Source organism: Camelus dromedarius, chromosome 14 (assembly GCF_036321535.1).
Source record: "Camelus dromedarius isolate mCamDro1 chromosome 14, mCamDro1.pat, whole genome shotgun sequence".
NCBI classification, from domain to species: domain Eukaryota; kingdom Metazoa; phylum Chordata; class Mammalia; order Artiodactyla; family Camelidae; genus Camelus; species Camelus dromedarius.
The window spans coordinates 39,824,955-39,847,303 of NC_087449.1; the positions used below are offsets into that span (position 1 = coordinate 39,824,955).

The 22,349-nt window shown below is 55.0% G+C and overlaps 1 protein-coding gene across 16 annotated transcripts in view; it reads right to left on the reverse strand.

Annotated features, from left to right (window-relative positions):
- The window catches only part of PTPRF (protein tyrosine phosphatase receptor type F), a 143,485-nt gene that overhangs the window by 59,904 nt on the left and 61,232 nt on the right, over nt 1–22,349 (reverse strand). For 15 of the 16 annotated variants that reach the window (XM_031464967.2, XM_031464974.2, XM_031464972.2 and 12 more), the window contains exons 2-5: nt 16,696–16,772; nt 10,008–10,128; nt 1,580–1,725; nt 1,258–1,399 (exon numbers count right to left, since the gene is read on the reverse strand). In XM_031464967.2, the coding sequence (XP_031320827.1) occupies nt 1,258–1,399; nt 1,580–1,725; nt 10,008–10,098 (379 nt within the window). In that variant the 5' untranslated portion in view covers nt 10,099–10,128; nt 16,696–16,772. Of the gene's footprint in view, nt 1–1,257; nt 1,400–1,579; nt 1,726–10,007; nt 10,129–16,695; nt 16,773–22,349 lie in introns of those variants that run through there. The other variant, XM_064493664.1, reaches the window with a different exon arrangement.

Below are 22,349 nucleotides of genomic sequence, written 5' to 3' on the forward strand. Positions count from 1 at the left end.
AACATATGTGCCCAACAATAAGGGAATGGCTAAGTAATTTAGGGTACCTCCATGTGACACTTACCCACAGCCATTAAACATAATGATGCAGAGACATATTTAATGGTGAGAAGACGTTCACGATATGTTTTTTAAAAAAGCAGTCTACAAATCATTGGGCAGAATGTAATCCCGTTTTTGTTATACATATAATGCATGCACAGAAAACGGACTAAAACGAAATAACCAAATGTTAACGGTAGACATAAGATACACAGGTGATTTTTATTTTTTTCTATGTGCTATTTTACACTTATCTAATTTTCAACAGTGAACATGTATTGTTATAGTAATTTTTTAAAAAGCAACAATGCCATATGTTGAAAATACATGCCAATGTATTCAGACTCATGACTCCTCGTGGCTGGGGGGCGATCATGTCACTCCTCACCCCATTCATGGCTTCCTATGTCCCCAGGATAATGTTTATTTCTCAGCCTGGTCCTGTGTGGCCTGCCCTCCAGCCTTATGTTGAATTACTCTTCCTGGCTTGTCTCTGTGCCCTCCAGCCACCCCCACCCCTCAAAACCAAATGGAACCACTCAGAGTTCCCTGAAAGCTCCATTCTCTCCTGCCTCTGGGCCTTGGCACAGCTGATGCTGTTCTCCTGCCCAGGTCCCCACCCCAACTCCCACCTGTCCTCAGGACTTAGCATAGACAACAGCTCCCTTCTCCCCATACACCCTGGGCCCCCTGGGCAGCTCCCATGGGATGTATTAGAGACAAGTCTCAAGGGCAGACCAGGTCAGAGACCTCTCAGGACACAAGGCATTATTAGGGAGGGTTTGTGAATGAATGGAGGAGCCATCAAGTGAGAGAATACACTAAAATCAACATACAGAACCCCAGCCTCCTGCTCATACGGGCAACAGGGAACACACCTCTCTGAAGCCAGGTTCCACCTGAAAATCAGAGCCACTGCCACAAGCCAAGCACCCCAAGAATATGCAGCTGCAGCCCCACACCTCAAGTCAGACCCCAGACACCATCCGAGCAATGCCTCAGCTCAGCAGAATACAAAGACACTGGGACACAGCCGGCTTCAACACAAGCCAAAAATCCAGCAACCGTCCCTGTCCACCGCTGATCATTGCTGACCCCAGGACAGTTCTCTCCCTGAAACACCTCCCAGCCTACGGTGGGGACAGGGCTGGCTGGCTGGCTCTGTCCCGCATCAGTCTCCCCACCCACCGTGGCCCCTCCCTTCCCAGCACGTACCTTCGAGCACTGACAGCTTGGCACTAGTGTTGATCTCTCCCAGGCTGTTGGTGGCTGTGCACTCATAGATGGCTTCATCTCGCTGCACCCGCAACGGCTGGATCCGAAGCACGGACCCCGCCCCATCGTCAAACTCGATTACCTGCCGGAGAACAGACACGTGGTCACAGCCTGTTAAGGACACAGGGGCCTTCTTAGGGTCAGCCGTCCTCTTGCCACCAAATGGCCCCCAGGGAGGGAGACCAAAGGAGGTAAAGTAAGATCAGACCCCAGAACTGGCCGACTCTGAGCCCTGCTGGCCCCTTCCCACCTGAGGACATACCTCAAAGCGCTGGGAGCTGACTTTCTTCCCCTTCTTCATCCACGTGATGCGTGGCTTGGGGTCCCCTGCAGCTTGGCACACAAAGGAGGCCACCCCTCCTGACAGCCCAGTCTGGTCCTCAGGGACCTTAATGAAGACAGGTTTGCCTGGAGAGATGGAGACACCAGGTCACCATGGCACCACCACTGTAGACAGGCCCTATACTATCAGGGGCAGTAGTGGGGGTCTTGGAGGGGACAAGAAAGATCTATAGAGGATGAAAACGAATATATGTATGTTCATGTATGATGAAGCACTGTGCTGTACACCAGAACTTGACACAACATTATAAACTGACCATACTTCAATAGAAAAATATACATATACCAAAAAAGAAAAGATTTATAGAGGAAACAAGGGGGTGACGCCTAAATGTGGTGCTTCTTATGTGCCAGGCACTATTCAAGGAGCTGTGAGCACATGAGGTGGGTGCTACAATTACCTCTGCTTACAGAGAAGAAAGTCAAGGCACACAGAGGTTAAGGGATTTGCCCAAAACAACAGCTGGTTAGTGGCAGAGCCAAGATCTGAACCCAGGTGCTCTGAGTCTGGAGTCCACGCTTTAATTGCTACACTCTTCTGTCTCCCATCCCCCCATCAATTCCAAGCTCTAGGACAAAGGCAAGCTGAGAGCTGCCGGGAATAGCCCCAGCATCTCCCCCAGACGGGTCCCTCCCTCACTGCTCGGGTCCCTCCCTCACTGCTCTCTACCCAGGTAATGGTACCTCTAACTACCCCAAGGCTCAAGCCAGAAACCATGACTCCTCCCATCTCCCCGCCCCCACACACCATCAGTCCCGAAGGCCTAGACATTCTACCTCCTAAGTATCTCTGGACGTCTTCCCAGGTGAATGCTCTCCTGTAAATCTGCCCTCCCCACCCTGCTCCCAGTGACTTGGTTATTGTTTTCTGAGGCCTAGACGTCTCCCCAAAGTATCCACAGGGAAGTGGGGAAGGGGGAGAAAGAAGGGGGCTAAGACACTATACTGCCATGCCCACTCACATCCCCCTCATACAGGCACCAGGGCCAACCTGGAGCACCTGTCCCTGTGAATCCCACCACCCAGGGTCACAAGACCTGGGAAACTCGGCCTTCATTAAGACATAGCAATGCCTCATTAATCCCGACAGTGGATCCATTTCCTATTAATCAGGCCAATGAACAGCTCCAGGAAGGCTGATAGCGTGAGAAGTGACCTTTCAAACCACCTGCTTGGTGCCGATGAGCCCAGGCCCGGCCTGGTCTCTGGCGCAGAAACATGTTTGTGCAATGATGATAATCCCGCTCTGCACCAGGAACTTTATCTCATTTAGTCCTTCACTGTTGTTATCCCGTTTACAGGCTCAGAGAGGTCGTCACTAGCTCAAGGTCACACAGCCAATGAGCGGCACATCCAAGACGTGAATTCAACCCTGTGTGACTCCTAAACACCTGGCAAAAAACAGTTCACATGGCATTGTTGGGGGCCTTGTCCAGAGCAGAGTCAGTGGGGTGGCGGGGGGCAAAGTCAGACCAAAGAAGGTCAAGGAGATACGTGGGAGAGGAATACAGTGACTATTTGACGAACATTGGCTGTGATGGGGAAGATAAAGAGAAGATGGCACTTGGAAGGGTTGGAGGGAAGTTTTTATATTCTTGCGTTTTTTTTCCCTAAGATGTGAAAGACAGTGTTTAAATGCTGATGGGAAGGAGCCAGCAGAGGGAGAAGGTGCCGATCCAGTGGAGAGAGGAGGGACAGCAGATGGGGCAGAGTCTCTGAGGAAGGGAGGATCTGGGGCACCAGCAGGGTCAGGAGTGACAGGTGCAGGTACAGACAGTTGGGAGGGGCCCATCTTATCCATCACCCCAGGGTCCAGTGGGCTCTGGAGGTTTTATGTAACTATTAAGAAAGTCACTCACGACCTCTGAGCCTTTGTTTTCTCACCTGCAGTATGGTGCTAGTGACACAGGGGTCTGCGCAGACAAAGCGTGAGACCTTCTGCAGGCTGCCTACACAGGCTAGGCACGTGGTGGGCCCTGCAGGCGGGTGGCCATCACCCTCATCACCCCCGCGTCAGAGACCAGGAAATGGAGGCTCAGAAGGTTAAATAACAGACACATCTCAGAGTGATCTGGGGGTAGAGCCAGGTTTGAGAACGCGTTCTAAATCCGAAGCACATCCTACAGCACCTAGAGCCTCCCCAGAGGAGGGAAACTTGGTTACCCACCTGACTGTGCCTGGGGGTACCCAGAGCATCCAGGGGCAGCCTTGGTGGGGGAAACACTCAAACCTGTTGGGGGCCAGAGTGGCATGGGGACATCGGGACATCACACAGGTTCAGGAAGCCTCAGTTTGCCTCACACTTGCTCTGACCACCCTCTGAAGAAGGCTCCGGACTCTCCCAGTTTGCAGCTCTCTGCAGAGCCTGTCCTTGTTTGCTGGTCTTTTCAGTCAGGTCTTCTCAGATGGGACTCCCCCACTCAGCAGGGAAAGAGTCTCCTGCCTATCCTCCCATTGCTCACCTCTCCCCTACACCGGAAGGCCTCCTGGCAGCAGCACCCCATCTCTTTCTGCACTGCCACCACCGTAGCCCAGACATCACTTTCCCTCGACTGGACACTCCACTAACCCTGCCTCCAGCTTGCCCACCCCCATCTAGTCTCTATTCAGCAGTCAGAGTGAAGTGGTAGCTTCTTCCCTGTAAAAACCCTCCAAAAGCCCCCCATGGCTCTCAAAACTAAATTTAAACTCTTGTCATGGTGGACAGAGCCCTGCCAGGTCCGATCCAAGCCCTCCATAGCCCCTAGAACCCTGCCTTCCCATCCTTTGGATAAGCAATGTTCCCTGCAGCCTCAGGGCCTTTGCATAAGCTGCTCCTGCTGTCACAAATCTCTTAGGCTACTTTTTTACCCACTAACTCCTATTCATCTTTCTGATCTCAGTTTAAACATCATTTCCTCAGAAAACCTTCCTTAGCACTCCTGCCATTGCCCCCACCTCCATTAGCTCAATTCTGGGTTTTAGGCCCTCTGGTGATTCCCTCAGCCTCTCTCACAGCACTGCTCACGGTTTGTTACTTCTGTGTGTGAAGTTATTACTTTTGCTCACGGTTGTTATGTACACATGTGAGGTTATTACTTTTTCCACATTTTGAAGGACTATTTGATTCATAGCTGCTTCCCCACAGGGAACAATAACCCTGGGCAGGGCAGACACCACGCCTGCCTTGCTTCCTGCCCCGTCCCAATGACGACCCTGTTCCTGGCACACGGGGGTGGGGAACAAGTGAAGGAGTGACCTGACAAGAAGGGAAGGCTTGCAGAGGATGGAGACCTCGCCCCTCACACATGGGGGGAGTTCCCTCTGCCAGGGAGAGAAGCCCGGGTGAAACACTCCTGGCTCCTGCCTCAACGTGTTGGCTGCAGAAACCAAAGGCTGGAACCTGCTGAACCAGAATGGCTGGGTGAGTGGGCCTGGGGGTGGGGCCTCCGCGCCAAACAAAGAACCAGAAGCTGGGGAGGGAGCCAGGTACAGGTCATGAGAGAGAGAGGGCGGCAGAGGGGGAAGGCCTGAGTACAGTGGAGGCTGGATGGTGCCCAAGGCCTGGGGCTATCGGGGAGGTGGACCCCTCCACTCCAGGGAGACTGGAGAGGGGCCAGGGCCCCACCCAGCCCACCCACCTACCCACTAGACTCTGGCAAGACTAGCAGTGCCCAAGCCTGTGGCAGCCAAGTAGGGGGAGGGGCAGTCCCCTCCCTTCCATCAGACCTCACCCTCGCTTCCCCCAGCCCACCCACCCCTGAGAGAGGGCACTTCCCCGCAGCCCTGACAAGCCCTCGTCCCTTCTGTTCACCAGGTGGACCTTGGGGAGCACAAACTGTGCTGAAGTTTGTCTCCCTGCTCCCTTCCCCACACTGCTGCTAACCTCTCCAGGCTCACCCTTCTTGACTCTTTCAAAAAACGAGCACCTGCCATGGGCCAAGAACTGTGTAGGACACAGCTCAGGCCCAGTGGATGTGTCACCCCAACCCAGGCCTGTGGGTACCCCCTCGCTTTGCACATGCTCCGACTGTCTCATGCACCCCACTCCCAAGCCTGTGGGAGCCTGCTCTGTATACTGCAGCCCTTGGGCCACAGTGACTGGTCAAGTCCCCAGGCAGGCAGGCAAAATTAGGCAACTTGACCACTCTGCCCAGTACTGGTCCAGAGCTGGTGTTCACTGAGGGTGTGAACAGAACTTTGGAGACCAGTTGCCTGGAGGGGCTTTCTGCCCTACCAGAATGTGGCTCCACCTCGGCTGCCCCACCACACAGAGGTGGTGGGCTGCACAGGCCTTTGGGCAGCAGCTCCCAGGGGCATGCCCTGAACATTCTCAAGCTGCCGAGTCCATGCAAAGTGGGAGGGGGTGGCCTAAGGAAGGAAACAAGTGGGCCATCCTGGGGTGGGGGTGGGGGTCCAACACCTCCCAGGGTCCAGCCCTCGGGACAGCCAAACAGAGCTACCTAAGGCTGCTCCACAGGGAGATGACTGCAGAGTACACGTATACATGTACACAAACACGCAGCACTAGGGGTGGTGAGGCAGGGGAAGGAGGTGCTAGAGAGGTGGATTTCCCAGGCCCTGAACCGCCTAATGAACCTGGGACTCACTAACGCTGGCTCCTGTGACCACTCCTGGTATCCCTGGGTGGGTAGCCCACTCAGAGACAACTCTGGGTTCCCGGGGGACACACAGGAGCCCTGGGTCATGGCCTGGGATTGGGGGAGCACATACTAAGTGCTAGGTGCCTTAAACACGCGACCTCAGTTAACCTTTCCAGGTAGGAGTCATCATCCTCGTTGTGCAATAGGAAAACAGGCCCTGAGAGAGAAAGCAACCTGCCAGAAGTTCCACAAAGGGCAGAGTCTAGACAGGCCACCAGGTCCTGCCTCCCCAAGGGGGAGGGGGAGGGCACTGCAGAACTGTGTGCGGCACCCTGCCACGTTCCAGCACCACTGGCTGGGTGGGGGGCTGAGATGCCACAGACGTATCCCCAGCCACTTAGGCCTTTGCCCCCACCCACCACCTTCTGGCCACTGAGCATCCTGCTTTAGGGTCCTATGATTCCAAGTAACTGGGCCACACCAGGGCCCCACTCACACCTGGTCACCTAGTTCTGCATCCCGGCCTCTGTCCCAGGCTGTCCGGGGACAAAGGGAGATGGTCTTCACCATGGCTCTCCCATGAGCTCCAGGGAGAAGCCTAGGCCCACTCCTGCTTCTTCCCCCACAGTCTCATCTCACTTGGCAGCACCCCCCATTAGCAAATGCCCACTCACCCTGCAGGGCTCCCCCTTTCCAAGAAGCCTCCCACCCCAACTCCCACGATGCTTAGGTCACTACCTCTGTGCCAGTGCCACCCCCAGCACAGCACGCTGCTGTAGGTAACCCACACTGCGGGCTCTGAAGGCAGGCCTATATGGGGCCTTCCCACCGAGCACCTGGAATGGACACAGCAGATGAGTAGAAACCTCCTCCTGCTCAGGACCACCTCTGGCCCCACAAGCCTCCCTCCTGAGAAGCCACAAGGCCCGGGGCTGGGGAGCCACTGAGCCCTGCGTGCCCAGGTCTCCGTCGGAGCTGACTTGGTATTGACGCTGGGGCTTCTGGGCTAACTCTTAGCAGCTGCTTCTCCGCCCCACTTCCCTGCGCTACCCTCAGAGGCCAGGGCCCCCATTCATTTGTCTCGTTAAGAGGCCTATAGAAACACATTTGTCCGCTCCGCGCTCCACTGCACCAGTCGTCAATTCTCTGGGGAGCCTGCCCTACCTTCTGTGGCAGCCCTGTCCACGCTGCCTGCTCACCCTGGCTAGAAGTCTCCCAGGCCCAGCCCAAGCTTGGCCATGGCGGGGGAACGGACCCAAAAGCACCTGCAGCATGTCAGGCAGACCCTACCTCCTGGGCCAGATCACCACAGACCCCAGCTCACACCCCTCTCCTGCCCCTCTCTCCTGGCAGCAGAGCCCAACTCACCTATTTCCTACCCCCAAGACCCTGATCTTTGGGCTCTGACCCTTAAGGGATCACCATGGAGGCTCTTGGACTCTGCTCTAAAAACTGTTCCCAACCCTAGAGTTCTACTGGGGGTCCAGGCCTGATTCCACCCCTCCACACACTCCAGGATCTGAGCTGGGCAATGATCTGACCCCTTGGGACTCACAGTCCAATGGGACATGCGGACCTGAAGCAGAGTTACAATCATGTAATACAAAGGAGCCCAGAGGAGAAGCACACGACCCAGGTTCCTGGAGGAAGTGATGGCTCCAGGTAAGTAGGAACCGAAGGATCTGGGGCAGAGGGCTCCAAGCAGAGGAAACAGAAGGAACAGAGGAGCCTGGGAGCATGTGAGCAACTGAGAGGTCAGCTTGGCGGGGGAGTGGTATGGGGCAGGTGAAGGACGTGGTGGCAGATACAGGTGCAGGGTCTGGAGAAGGGTGTAGACCCCAAGGCTGATCCTGAGGGCAACAAGGAAGGAGAGGGAGGGGCGATACAATCAGGCTTTCATTTTGCAACATGACTCCTACTTTCACGCGGAGAATGGCCCATAAGGGGAGACAAGAAGCAGGGAGGCCATCAGGAGGTGGTTGTGTGCAAAAGCCCCAGCAAGGGCTGAGTGGCTTGGGTGAGGGCAGTGGGGAGAGAGGTGGACGCATTCCAAAGATATTCAGAAGGGAGAAGCAACAGAACTTAGTGATGAATTAGATGTGGGTATGAGGGAGGGAGGAGGCTGGGAGGAGGCCCGGATTTCTAAGGGTGGCTGGGTGGGTGGGAAAGCCACTCACCAGGAGAGAGAACACAGAAAGACAAGCAGGTCTGGGGGATGAAGGTGAGGGTACAGGTTTGAGCATGTTGGGTCTGAGCAGGAGGGAAGGCAATTATGCTCCCAGAATGTGTTGTCCCTGAAAGCTTAGCCCCATGGTCCTCCCTCTGCCTCCAAACTCCCATCTGAAGGCCCTAGTGTCCAGGGAGAGGGCGGAGGAGCAAGGCCAGGACTTCAGTGTCTCAGGGCTAACTTGACAAGCCTTTGCCTCCCTGCCATCTCTGAGTCACATCCAATGACTTCTACCCCAGCCTGCCCCTGCAGGCTCCAGCTCTCTCCCGGCAGCCCCAGCCAGGCCTGCCAATCACCCCCACCCCAACTCCGCCCTGCTCCTGCTAGCCCAGCCCTCTCATCCACACCCCCCCCTCATTGCTCCCATCACCACACACCCTGGGAGTGATGCCCTCCCCTTCCTCTTGCCCTAGTAGCCCCCTCTGAGCCCAGCCTGGAGGACTAAGGGTTGGGTACTCCAGTCCCACCCACTCCAGGATCTCGTGCTGAATAATTAATGAGGCATTAGGAGAAAGGGCTTGGGTGGATCAAGGAGCGAGATCTGCGTCCAGACACTTGGAGAGGGGGGTGAGGGAACCCTCTGGCCTGCTGACCCTCAGACCGACCCCTGGATTGGCCCTTGGCCACCTCTGGGCTCCGGACAGGCTGGGAACAGCCCCTTCCCCCAGGGACCTTGGCCCCGACCTCGTCCCTCCCCCTCAGTGTGCAGATTGGCTAAATCTGCCCTGTGCCCCGCCTCCCACTCGTAACCAAGCAGTGGTAACCATGGCGACAGGGCGGGCTGCGGCCAGTCTTGTAGTGCCAGGCAGGGGGAAGGGCGGCAGGAAAGGGACCAAAGTTCCGAGTTGGATCTGGGCAGGGGTCAATCCCACCTCTTCCAATACAAAGAGGGGCGCTGGAGCCAAGCTTCCTGTGGCCAAGTGCAATCTTCCCCCATTCTCAGGGCTGAGGAGCTGGGGAAGGGAGATATTTCTTTGCCTTGAAGGGGGGAAGGGGAAGGAAGGGCTCAGTGTCTAGCCCACGGGAAGGGCTGTGGTGATTTGGCTTCCAATCGTTCTCTGGACCTGTGGACGTATCTGGCATCCCATACACATGTCCACACACATTCCTTGTGTGTGGCCCCCTTATTCTCTTACCAAGGCCCCCCATGGCTCACACTGTGCCTTCTGCACAGATCCTCAGTAAGGGACACAGCACACACCTGAGCATATTACCTAATGACCACATGAATCCTGGATATGTCTCACGTCCATCCCATAAAACAGGGTCACACTTAGACATGCCCCACCCTGCAGGTGCCTTAAGAGACATGTGGGTATTTCCACAGGATGCCCCTAGGAAGCATGGGGCTGGGGTACTCCCTGGAGGGGGCACTCTTGAAGTTCATGGGGGTGTCTTTCTAGGACAGAAGGTCTGGAGGGGTATCTAGCCATCCTGTGTCTCCTAGTGGCTGGTCCTGTCTCCTATCCCAGAGTCCTGCTGGGAGGAATGCCACCTTTTGATCTGGGAGATCCCACACCTTGAGGGGTCAGACTTACTGTCGCCATGGGCACCTGCCACCAAACCAAGCATCACGAGTGCAGGCACAAGGGGCACCATCGTCCTCCCTGGGGCTAGCTGGGGGGCCATCCAGGCCAGCCACAGCCCAGGACAATCAACCTGTGATGGAGAGAAGGGCAGAGCCAATTAGCTGGTATCCACCAATGTCCTGCTGCCCACATGCCACCTCCTGGTCCCCACTTACCACCAAGACCCCCACTAAGCCTCACTGACCATCCAGAACCTAGTTCAACAGACACTCCTTCCTTGGACTATGTAATGACCACCCAGACCTTCCAACGCCTGTGAAAACCCAGGCCCCTCACTGATCCCCCAGGGCCTAAGGATAACCCACCAGTAACATGTAGGGAGAGAGCACAAGAGGCCTTCAGGTCATTCTCTAAACCTGAGGAGGAGCAGGGGCTACTGAGACCAGGGTATGTGCAGGGATGTTCCATTCCAGACCCTGAGTTTCCAACTTGCCTCGGAAAGGGGACTGGGACAGGGAAACGGGGTCTAAGAGACAGAGACAGGGACCAGACAAAACCAGACCAGGACAGGGAGCAGACTCATGGAGGCCAGGGACTCCAGAGTTCCTGGGGCCTCGTGTAGCCCCTTCTCTCCCCAGCAGACCCTGAATGCCGGCTGGGCACAGGTCCCAGAGTACAGCTTTGGTAGAGACAGACAGGATCCAGGTATTAGAGGCTTGGAGCCAAGCCACAACAAGTCTGGGCTCGCCAGGATGCGCTCTGGACAAGTTGTAGCTGCCCCGCCTGGCCACCCTCATCCTACCCAATTCCCATGGCACCATCCCACTCCAAAGGGAAACCACAAGGAGTCCCTGGTGGAATGGGGGTGCTGGACCCTAAGATTCAACCCCACCCCTCCTCTGCCCTTGCCCCAGCAGCCCAGAGCAGATCAAGGGGTGGGGTGCAAACCTCACAGAGCCACTTGCTCAAAACCGGCATCCCGGCTGAGACAGGACCCTGGGTATGGGCAAGACTGCTCTTGGGATTGTCTGAGTGCCTTCAGGGCTCCTCGCCAGGTGTGCCCTCCCCACTCTGCCCAGCACCTTTGTGGAACCCTCAGCACGGCCAGATCGGATGGATATACCACTATCACTCCCCAGCCCCAGTGGTGAGCTCCTGGGGGTCTCTCTCCCATGTTTCCCACTCAGGGGGCTTCAGGGGATCCGCACCAATGCCCACCAGCTCTGCTCACACCTTACTCTGGGCAAGGGGTTGGTGCATGAAAGTCCCTCATTAATGCCACAACAGGGCACAGAGCAAGAGTGAGTGATGGTGAACACACCCTGGGGCCCCACAGTAGTACACATGTACTCTGGTGGGGTCAGACCCAGGTGCCAGCTGACCCACAGTGGTAAGAGAATTTGCAAGGAGGTGACACAGCTGGTGAACAAGAAGAGGCAGGGCTCACAGATTGCTCTGCTCCTTCCTGGAACTTGAACTCTAGTCTCAACCGCGACGGTCAAAGGTCCTTAGATCAGAGAGCAGGAGGTGAGCAAAGGTGCTGGGACAAAGCAGGTAGGACTGCGAAGCAGGGCGGAGACCGAACACGAAGGGAAAGTGGGGGGGAGATGTCTCTCGTCCAAAGATCTCACCAAAGTCTGAGATGCACTGAGCAGCAAAAGCAAGAATGTTGAAGTGGCCTGGCGGGCATCCAGCCCTGTTTACATCACACCTAGGGTTCCATTCAGTGATCACAAAGCTCAGGGGCTGAGACCAGAAGAGAGGGAGTCCCCACTGTGATGCCCTGTATGGCCAACTTGGGATGGAGGTCACGCATCACTCAGGCCCTGTCTGGGCTTGGTCATCACGGCCCTGTGGTGCAGCAGTGCAATCAACAATAGAATTCAACTTTCCGGCACACATCATGGGGTGAACAGCCTGGTCAGGCTGTCATGGGGGTATGGCCCATTGAAACAACCATCCTGCAGCCCCTGGTACAGCTGTCACAGGTTTATAGCTCAGTGGTGTCAGTGGTGTGTTGCACCAGAGAACAGGGGCAAAGGGGACTCATACAGACATCATGGGGTGCAACAATACAACATTCACAGAGGTTTCACTCCCAGGTACAAGCAGTCTGGGTGTGACCCTGCCCCCGCCCAATGCGGACACCATAGGGGCATAACCCTGAGAAACACACATCATGGGGGACACACCTCTCTGGTATGGATGTAGAGGGGATGAAGTTACAAAGAGGAGACATTTTGAAGGTACCACTGTACAGCACCACAGGGTGTAACTCCCCAGTACCACTGCCACTGAGGTGTGAGCCCCTGTAGCTGCCTCGGTACGGTAATCATAGCAGTGTAACTCGCAGGCAGAGACATCATGGGGGTGCAGCTGCCTGATGGACATTATAGGGGTGTAACTCCCCAGTACATCACCATACAGGTGTAACTCTATCACAGACAGTGTGGGGTGCCAGTTCCCAGTACAGCCGTCTTGGGGGCAGGATTCTGGAACAGACATCATGTGACAATCTAGGATGCAATTCTGGCCATGGGTGTTAGAGAAACTGGGCCTCTGGTAATCCCACCCTCCATGTGATAAAGACAAGTGGCCCTTATTTGGGAACTCCAGGGTCCCCGTGTATCTGGGTCTGGCTTGCCTAGGACACTGTTCAGATGCAGAAAGCAGAACAGACAGAGGTGGAGATGTTGAAAACAACGACATTCTCTCCCAGAGAGATGGGGAGACCCGGGGACACACTAACAGACACGTTCCCAGGGAACTATGCTGGCCACCACACAGCTGCCTGAGCCAGGGCCTCTCCCTCACCAGCTCCTGGTGTGAGCAAGCTGCCCCGCCCCGACTCTGGGCATGGAGCCCGCCCCAGTGTCAGGCGGTGCAGGCTGCTCCCAGCTTCAGGGCCCCCGCGTAGGATCCTGGCTCCCCGGGTCTGGCCTCCGTCGAGCCGTTGGCCCTGCACCAACCCGAGTGCTCAGGGTCACCTGTGGGTGGGTAGCGGTTGAGAAGCAGGGAGGTGGGACCGACACTAGTCTTGCTTGGGTTGCCCAGAAGCTTCTGACTCCAGTGCAACAGGGTGCAGAGCAGAGCGTGCACTTCCGCCTGTGTGGCGGGGCTTCCAACAGCCATGATGACAAGGCGGCCGGAGCACTTGCACACTCGGCTGTCTCTGAATTGCAATGCGGACCATCGGTTCCACCAAACTGACACACTCGGGCAGGAAAACGATTCCATACTGAATAACGTAGAATATCATTGGAGGCCATTGTTCTACATTCAGAACGGTTTTAATATGTCCTTTTTCTTTGCTAAGTCAGTGTAAAGCTGCCAACTGCCCTTTTGTAGGAAGAACTGTCCTTTACTCTGAAATGCTATCCTTGTTGTTTGAATGTCTTTTCTTGTCTGAAGGGATGGTGATAGCAGATACCAGTTATTTTGTTTATAATGTCCTTACTTGGCAAAATAAAAAACTTCCAACCCCACATCTGGCCCCCAGGTACTTTTGGTAATTGTACTGGTTTGTGAAACTGAAGAGTCTGAGAATCATTGCTCTGAGGGAAGAGGAAGGGGCAGGCACATCAAGCCACAGGATTTGGATGCAAACGTTACAGAAAGGCCTGTTACACAGAGGCCATGTCACCTCCTCACAGTCCACCCCAACCACCCCTGCCAGACTCGATGGCAACCCCTCCCCCAGAGACCATGTGATGCCAGAGATGGGCTGGGGGTGTTCCCTGGTTGGCGAACAGCTGGGATCAGTCCGAGGCCTCCTCATGAATATGCAAACACAGATTGATCTGTTTCCCTTGGGCACGTGTTATTATTCACAAATATTAATTAGGCTCCAAATACCACCTGTTCCTGCAGCCTCCTCCCCATTTCCTCCCCAGGCCAGGACCCCAGCTCCCAGGAGGCTGCGGCCCCAAAACAGACATCAGCAGAAGGAGGGGTATCCAGGGCCCCATGGAGCTGCCAGCCAAGGGGAGAGGCTAGTGCTTAGGCAAGAAGGGCGTGAGAGCAGGGAAAGCGAGAGCTGTTGTCTAACTGGCGGGCAGCTAACCGAGCCCTCTTGTCACGTCCTGGACAGTTCACGGCGTGGCACTGCAGCAGCGGCCGCGGAGGCGGAAACAGGCCTTGTTACACTTGGGAAGAGAAAACCAACGTGTTTCCAACTCTCACCAAACCAACCACCAGATTATGATGGGAATAAATCACAATCTCAGCCGTGACCCTGGCCCCAGGAAAGAAGGCGGCCGGCAGCAGGCCGCCTTCCCTCCTCCAGCCAGCTGGCCAGAGTCTGTGAGCACAGCCAGGATCAGCCCCCACCCGCCCTCCAGCAGCTGGGACCCCTTTTCTCTGGCGGCCATCAGTTCCTTGGTCTCCCCTGGGATCAGAGGAGTAGCTTAGGAAGAGCATCCCAGAGTCTGGGGTGGGGTGGGGTGAGAAAGCTCTAGCAGAGGCTTAGCTCTGGGGGCAGAAGACCAAGGGACCACCTTCCTATAGCTATAACCCCTCCAGCCTCCTTCGTCTGGGGAGTGGAGCCTCCCTTGGGCTAATGCTCAGCAACATGGCTGTCTCCAGGCCTCTGCACCTGCTGTTCTCTCTACTGAGAACACCTTCCCCAGCCCCAGCCACCTACTCACCCTCCAGAACTCAGCTCAAGTGGCCTGTCACTGTGAATCTTCCCTTAGTGATCCTCCCCAGGTTTCCAGATTTGTACAGCACAGTGAAGGCAGCAAGAAGTGGTGTTGACCAGTAGTTCTCCATCCAGGGTGGTTCTGCCCTGCCATGGCGCATTAGGCAATGTCTGGAGACATTTTTGATTGTCCAGACTGACGGTAGAAAGTAGGCTACTGGCAATGATAGGAAGGAACGAAGGATGCTGCTAGACATCCTACAATAATGGGCCAGCCCTCCACAACAAAGGATTATCTGGTCCAAAATGTCAACAGTACTGAGGCTGAGAAACCCTGATGTAGACAGCAAGATCCCTTGCTGATGTAGCCTAGGGCCTGCCCTGGCCCCTGCCCCAGAACTCAGTCCCTATGAGTACCCCAGGCCCTGCACCCAAGGTATGCTTAACTCCTATATTAGCTGTACCTGGGCCTCAGGATCTCAGAGCATCTTCCCCTCCCTCTCCACGTCAGTCATGCCTCCAGAAGCTGGGCTGTACAGCACACCCCACTCCTACCCCTTCACACCCGCCATCAGCCAGTGGCCTCCCCAGAGGACAGAGGGCTCCACTTTCAGGCACCTTTTCTGGTGAGGCTGGGCTCCCAAGAAGGTCAGACGCATCATCTGAAGATGGACAGGTGAAGAGTATCCCCATACCTACCCTCCTGATCTGACTTTTCCTTCCTGCTGCACCTTCTACAGAACCCTGGAGCCCACCTCGCCATGCACAGGGCCCGGCCCCAGCAGATACCCAATACATGCTCCTCTCCTTTCCCTGCCTAGGCCAGACCCATCTCTACCACCGCCCTCTTCACCAGCCATCATGCAGAACTGACCGGTGGGTCCTACTGGGCCCTGAGCCAGAAGGCAAGGTGATGAATCAGCCATACGCTCAGCCTTCAAGGAGCTTACAGAGGACGGTCCAACCAGACCTCATTCTCTGCAACCCTGCTCCTCCTCCAGGTCCCCTTCTCAGTGACAAGCACCACCATAACCAAGCTAGCCATGCCTCCTCAAATCCTTTTTTTCCTTATCCCACATGCGCAATTGGTCAACACTTTTGAATCTGTCCTGCCTCTACCCAACCACCGCCAGGCTAGGAAGACCTCATGGGTGCCCACGTCTTCAGTGGGCTTTCTGCCTCTGGTCACTCCCTTCCAAGACATCCTGCACACAAACCAATGTCCCCTTTCAGCTTACAAAAAAATTGCATCTTTGATCACAGCCCTCCCGCACGCTTTGTTTGCTGCTTTATCCCACAGCAGACATGCAGATAATGTTTCATGAATGAACGAATGAATGAGCAAATGAATGGATAGATGAATATGTGGATGTAGCTTCTCTGCTTAAGAACATTCAGTGCCTTCATATCACCCTCAGGAAAAGGTCGGCAATCTTTAGCCTGACATCCAAGGCCAATCATGCTCTTACTCCAACCTAACTCTCCAACCTCAGTCCCTGCAACTCCAATCCACATGCTTTGCGCCTCCAGCAGAAAGAAGTGGATGTCAAACAGACGAGGAAAGATGTGCCCCAGATCCCTGAGTACCCTGTTCTTTCTACCACAACCTACAGTCAACCAGAACAGTCTTTTCTACAGAGACATGGTGAATGGGAAGAAGACAGCTGCTGGTGAAAGTCCCAGAGGCCCTTTTCACACCTACAGCAGCTGACAAGCTGTGTATCATTCCCACCACCCACCTCCATCACCCACTCCGGCCAGAACCCTGGGAGCCATTCTTGACACCTTCCCTCCCTCACGCCCCACATTCCACCCTTCACCATGTCCTGTCAACTCTGCCTCCCTAAACAGCACTCAAATCCCTTCTCTCCACCTCCATCACCGCCTTCCTGGCACAGGACTCTATTATCTCTCTGCCACACGCACACTGGATCATGTCATGCCCCCAGTGACAACCCCTCAGGGCTCTCCACCGGTCTGCATCAGAATCCAAGCTGCTTGGCTTGGCCCACAGACCCCTCGGCGCCTCTGCCCTGGTCACACCTGGGGGACACTCACCGGGTCTTTGCTTGATCACGCCACTCACTCTTGGACAACCAGGACCGAGGGCAGGGCACTGGGGCCTCTGCTCATTCCTGGAAAGAGAGGGAAGAATGAGAAAACAGCAAGAATTTCATCCCAGAAGAATGTGAACTGACACAGAAAGATATTCAAAATTTGCTCTTTAGGCAGGAAAAGAAAAGCAGGTGACAGAACTGTTTATGCAGGACGATCCCCATTTAGTAAAACTGCCCATCTCTTCACTTCATTCACTCACTCACTCCTTCCATACTCCTGAGCACCTACTATGCACCAAGCTTTCTGCTAGACACCCTGCATAGAGCTGTGAACGACACAGACCAAGTCCCTGACCTCAGCAGTAAAACGTGTCCAAACCCATTAGCATAACCCTCCAGCACAGCAGTCAGTGCCGCCCACCTCTGCAGACCCACCTGGCCACGCTCCCTCCCGCCAGCCAGCCTCTGGCTTCCTCTTCTGATCTCAACTGTACCACATTCTTCCAGGCTCTCTGCCTTGCCTGTGCTCTGAGCCACTGCCCAGAACAAACTCCCCACCTTCTTCTAGCCAGTTACCCCTCAGATCTTAGAGCCAAAGGCACTTTCCCAGAGAGGCCTTCCAGGATGTCCCAACGACATGCCTGGACCTTGCCTTGGAGCGATGACCACAGATGTGATGATTTATTTATTTACACAATTGCCGAGTGGTCGCTGAGTCACAACCATAAATTCAGTGCATGCTGGCTTAGCTCTGTTTCCCCAGTGCCCAGCAGAGAGCCAGCACATAGTAGGTGCTCCGTCAAGATATGCTGAGTGATGAACGCATGAATGAGTTCACAGAGAACAGCCCAGCCTGGGAGACCATGCCAGCATCCATGCAGCCTTCAAAGAAGCTTCAGAAGCAATATTTATTTTTGACTCTCTGCTGCTCTGTAATTTTAAAAATGAAGGTGTGCCCCTGGATGCCTCCTCCGCTGGCACACATACAGTGACAGAGCCTGGCCCCTGCCTTCTAGAACCATTATTGAGCCCCTACCAGTGTGGGCCCCGTCCTGGTTGGAGGCAGGGGTCAAACACGCCCACACCATCTCGTCACCAGCTCCCCATCGCTCAGCATCCCGGCCCCCCAGTGCCCACTCCAGGCAGGTGGCCCCTCACCATGGGTTTCTTCCCCAACTTCATGCCCCCATGCACACAGGGATCCCACCCTACACAGCAGATCCCCTCCGGCTCCTCCCGAAACAGACACATTGGGATGGGGTCAAGGAGTGACCCGAGGCCAGCCTCCCACACCTGGCACCTGGGAAATCTGCCTCACTGGAGACAGACCATCTCCACAACATGGGGGACGTCCTTACGACTGAGGCCCATCCCGACTAACCAGGACAGGCCTGGCCAACCCAGTGCTGTTCATACTGACCCTGTGGCTCACACCCTCTCCCACCTCCATCACCCCCACCCTACAACTCACAGCCCTGGGTCTCAGGATGGCCGCACACTTCCCTCCCCCTACTCACTGGGCTTCCCCACAAAGTTCCCTGTGGCCCCTGTTCCCAGCACACAAGCTGTTGGGCGGGTCTGGCCAGACAAACCAGCTTCCGTGTCCCAAACTCAAAGGCCCATTTGTCTGGGGCCGCCTGCCTGGGCCTCACAGGGCCAGATGTGAGGCTGTCAGCTCCACCGTTGGGGGCACAGGGGCAGAGTCCAAGACAGAGAACAGGGAGGGTCTCCCAAGCCAGCTGGTACTACTGCCATGCCCAAGGCCACATCAGGACCACGGGGCCTGGTGCCTGGAGACCGGACCTAAGCTGAGCAGGAGCCACACATGAGTAGGGGGGTGTGCCCCAAATGGCCCGGAGGTGGGTCAGGGAACAGATGAATCAGGCACAGGACCTTGTACTTGGAAAGACCCTAAAGCACAAACAGGACTCCAGAAGAGCTGGAACAGCACCTGGAACCACCGGTGCCCCAAAAGGGAGACCAGAATCACCCCTCAGATTCACCACTAGCAGCTCCCAGAACCACTCCAGACTCACAACTACAATCAGCACTGCTGGGATACACCCAGAAGACCAACTAGAAAGCTATTCAGAAATGGCCTGATTGGTGCGGGACCCAAGTTAGAAATCACTGGTTGTCACCCAGAAAGGCCTCAGAAGGGGTGAGGCTGGCATCCATGACCGAGATCAGGTAAGAAGGCCTTGGCACCAAGCTGGGCTGGTCCTGGCACAGCTCTCCATCATCGGCCAGACCTGGAACCTGGCTTGGCAGCGGGACCAGGAGGAAGTTGGGATCTAGAGGAGCATGGACACCCCCTCTGGAGCAGCCCTCAGGAGCGGCCGCTAAAACACTGTCAAGGAGCCAAAACCACTGTTCTCAGATCTGGAGGTTGGGGACACAGAGTTGGGGTGCATCTGGACCTCAGAGGCAGACACTTCACTAGATGCCCAGGGCCCAGAGGTGGGGGAGACGAGGTACCCAACTGGCTGAGGCTGCCCCTTCTCAGAATCCCTGTCCACCCTCTCCCAACATGGGGTCTCTTCCCCAGGGCTTCATCCTCTAGCCCTCTCACACCAGCCCCCCGAAGTTCAAACACACCTGAGCAACATACATCTCCACCAACAATGAGGGCTGAGGGCTGAGGGCTGGCTGGGCACTCCCCAACCTGCTGACCCAAGCTCAGAACTGCAGCTACTTTAGGTGAGCCGATGCCCAAACCTTAACAATGCACAGTTTTTAAAGCCTCTCCCATTGTGATTTTGCTGAGGATGGGATGATTGATCATAATAACAACAACTGTTAACACTGAGATAACAGTGCTTACTAGATGCCAGGCGCCGTTCTAAGCACTTCGTGAGTATTAATCTCATAACACCCCCACGAGACATGAAATTTTATTATACCCATTTGACAAATGAAAAAACTGACTCAGAGATGTTAAGCAACTTGCTCAAGGTCACACTGCTATAAAGTGGAGTTGAACTTTCAGCAGTTTTCTGTGCTTTTAATCACTGAGGTTGTCTTCTCTTAAGCACAGCTCTACACACTCTCATATAATTCGCCATCCTTCCTTTGGCCCAGAATTCTCTCCCAAACTCCAGAGCCTACACACAACCCCCTAGTAAAAGTTCCCCCCCACCCTGACCCTCAAATGCTCTAAGCATCTCAAAGGCAACATGTCCAACCATGAGCTCATTATCTGCCCCCCAAATCTACTTCTCATCTCCAAGTCCCTGGCTCAGTGAAGGCCTCACCTAGTCACTCCCAGGAAACTGGACCCCTTCCTCTTCCTCACCCCGACATCCAAGAAATCACCCTATCCTAATAAATACGCTTTCTAAATGGCTCTAAGCTACCAGGTCACCATTATCTCTCATCTGACTTACCGGCATCACCCTCCTCACTAGGTGTCCCATCTCCATTCACTTCCCGTAGCCACAGAATCCTCTTCCACAAACATGAATCTGATCATAGGACACTCCACATCTCCCACCTAAGCTTTAATTCTTTGGTATCCGCCTTCTGTGTTCTCAGAGTAAAGTCACTTACTTAACAAGGCATTCGAGGCCCTCTGTGATTTGCTATATTTCTGACTACCCCACAAGTGATAAGACCTCTTAAATGTTTACTCATGCTGTTTTTTTTCCTGACTGGAGTGCCCTTTCTTCAATTGGAAAACTCCTATTCACTCCTCAAAACCCAATTCAGATAGCCCGTTTTCTTGGTCTCCTCTGGGACTCATCTTGACCTCTGAAGTCTCTCCTGCCTCAAGGTGAACTCCTCCAATCTTCTAACCTCAGCTCAGAATTGCAGCTGCTTTAGGTAAGCTGATGCTGAGCTCCACCTCAGTGGCTCCTAAGGGGTGGGCTGCCTCTTCTGCACAGCCGCTAGGCCCACAGGAAGCACAGCAGCCTGGCTGAAAGTGCCTAGCCCAGAGTCTGGCACACAGTTGGCAATCAATAAGAAGTTACTGAATTGCTCTGCATTCCCATGATGCAATATGCTCCCCCAGGGACCATGAGCTTCTCAAGGGCAGGGCCCTGGCTGCAAGCTTGGCCCAAGCACAGCAGTGTCAGTCACACGGGAAGCAACCGCCACTCCTGCTGATACACTGCCACACAGTTCCCTTAGATTTTCACAACACCCTTGGGACCTGGCCAGGATTGGAGTACCACTCCCATTTTACAGGGGGTGAAACTGAGACTTTCAGGGAGGAGGGAATCTCCTCAAAGTCTCAAACTGTAAAGTGGAGGGACTGTAGTGTGTGTCATAGCCTCTGTAGAAGGGGAATGCCCCCCCCTCCATTGAGGGCTCTCAATCCTGGACTCCCACAGTTAGGACTGATGGGATAAGGTGGAGGGCGCACAGACAGCCAAAGCCAGCATTCTGTGGCATACCAGTATAACTCCTAAGAAAAGTAGCCAGTCTACTCTTACTGCAATGCCCCACCCCGCAACTGCTCCACCAGCACCCAGATCCAGCCTCCTCTCTTCAAAGCCCTGGACACCACACCCACCCTCAACATGTGCACAAGGCTGACCAGAGGGGAGGTCAGGAGTTGCAGGGGGGACAAGGGTGGAAGGAATTATATTAAAACAATTTCCTTGTTAAAGGAAAAAAAGGAGGAAGAGGAAGAGCAAGTGGAAAAGAAAACAAGTAGAGACATTTCAAATGACATGGGGAAACTGAGCAAGCAGAAATGTGCAAGAAAGTGTGTGCACAAGAATGCACAAGACTGTGAGTGTGCACACACCCTCCCTGGGGCTGTGCACAGGGGTGCAGTGAAAGCACAAGCAAGCACACAGACTGGTGCATGGGTGTGCAAGCCCAGCAGATTTGGTGGAGCTCTGGTGACTGTGCAGGCCCCAGTGTGCAAGTGTGAGCTCATTTGGAGACAAGTGGATGGGGGGGGGGGGGGGGTGAGCTGAGTGTGGCCTGTGCCTGGGGCTGTGGATGTAGGGGGCTGTGCTTGGGGAGTTACACCTGCTTCTTCTTGAAGCCCCAGGCTCATTCAGACAACCAATGAAAAACAGGAATTTTTTTGCTCCCTGAAGCAAGTTAATAAGGAGCCAAGCATACAATGTCCTGAGATTTCCTGTCAGAACCCTGCTCTGGATCCCATCGGATCTCAGATGTCTCTCAAAGGATCCCTTAGCAGATCCCTTTCCTTCCCAGGGGATCCCTCACCATTGAGGATCCCCCTGGAAGTACCACCCCTGGATCCTTTTCCAGGCCTCCCACCCCAACGCACTTCCTTGGATTCTGTGGCCAGATTCCACGCCCAGTCATTCTGGATCTCTGCCCCTGTCTGTTCAGGAGCCATCCCCCAACACTCAGCAGTCCAGCCTCCCAGGCCTGCCTAGCTGCCCCCAGGGGAATCCAGAGCCCGCCCCCCCCAACCTTGGGCAGGCAGGCTCCCTTCCATTCCACAGCTCAGACAGGTACCAGGCTCCCACCCCGCAACGTTCTCCAATTCGGGGCCCTACACTGGAGGGGTTGGGGGTGAGTGGAAAAGGGGAGAAAAGTTAGCCCCTCCCCCACTCTGGGGTGGAAGAACCAGAGGGGCAGCATTCCAGAGAAACGGAGAGGCCGGCTGAGCAGAGGGGCCGCAGAGACTCCAGTCAGTGGGAGACAGAGACACCAAGAGACCAGCGA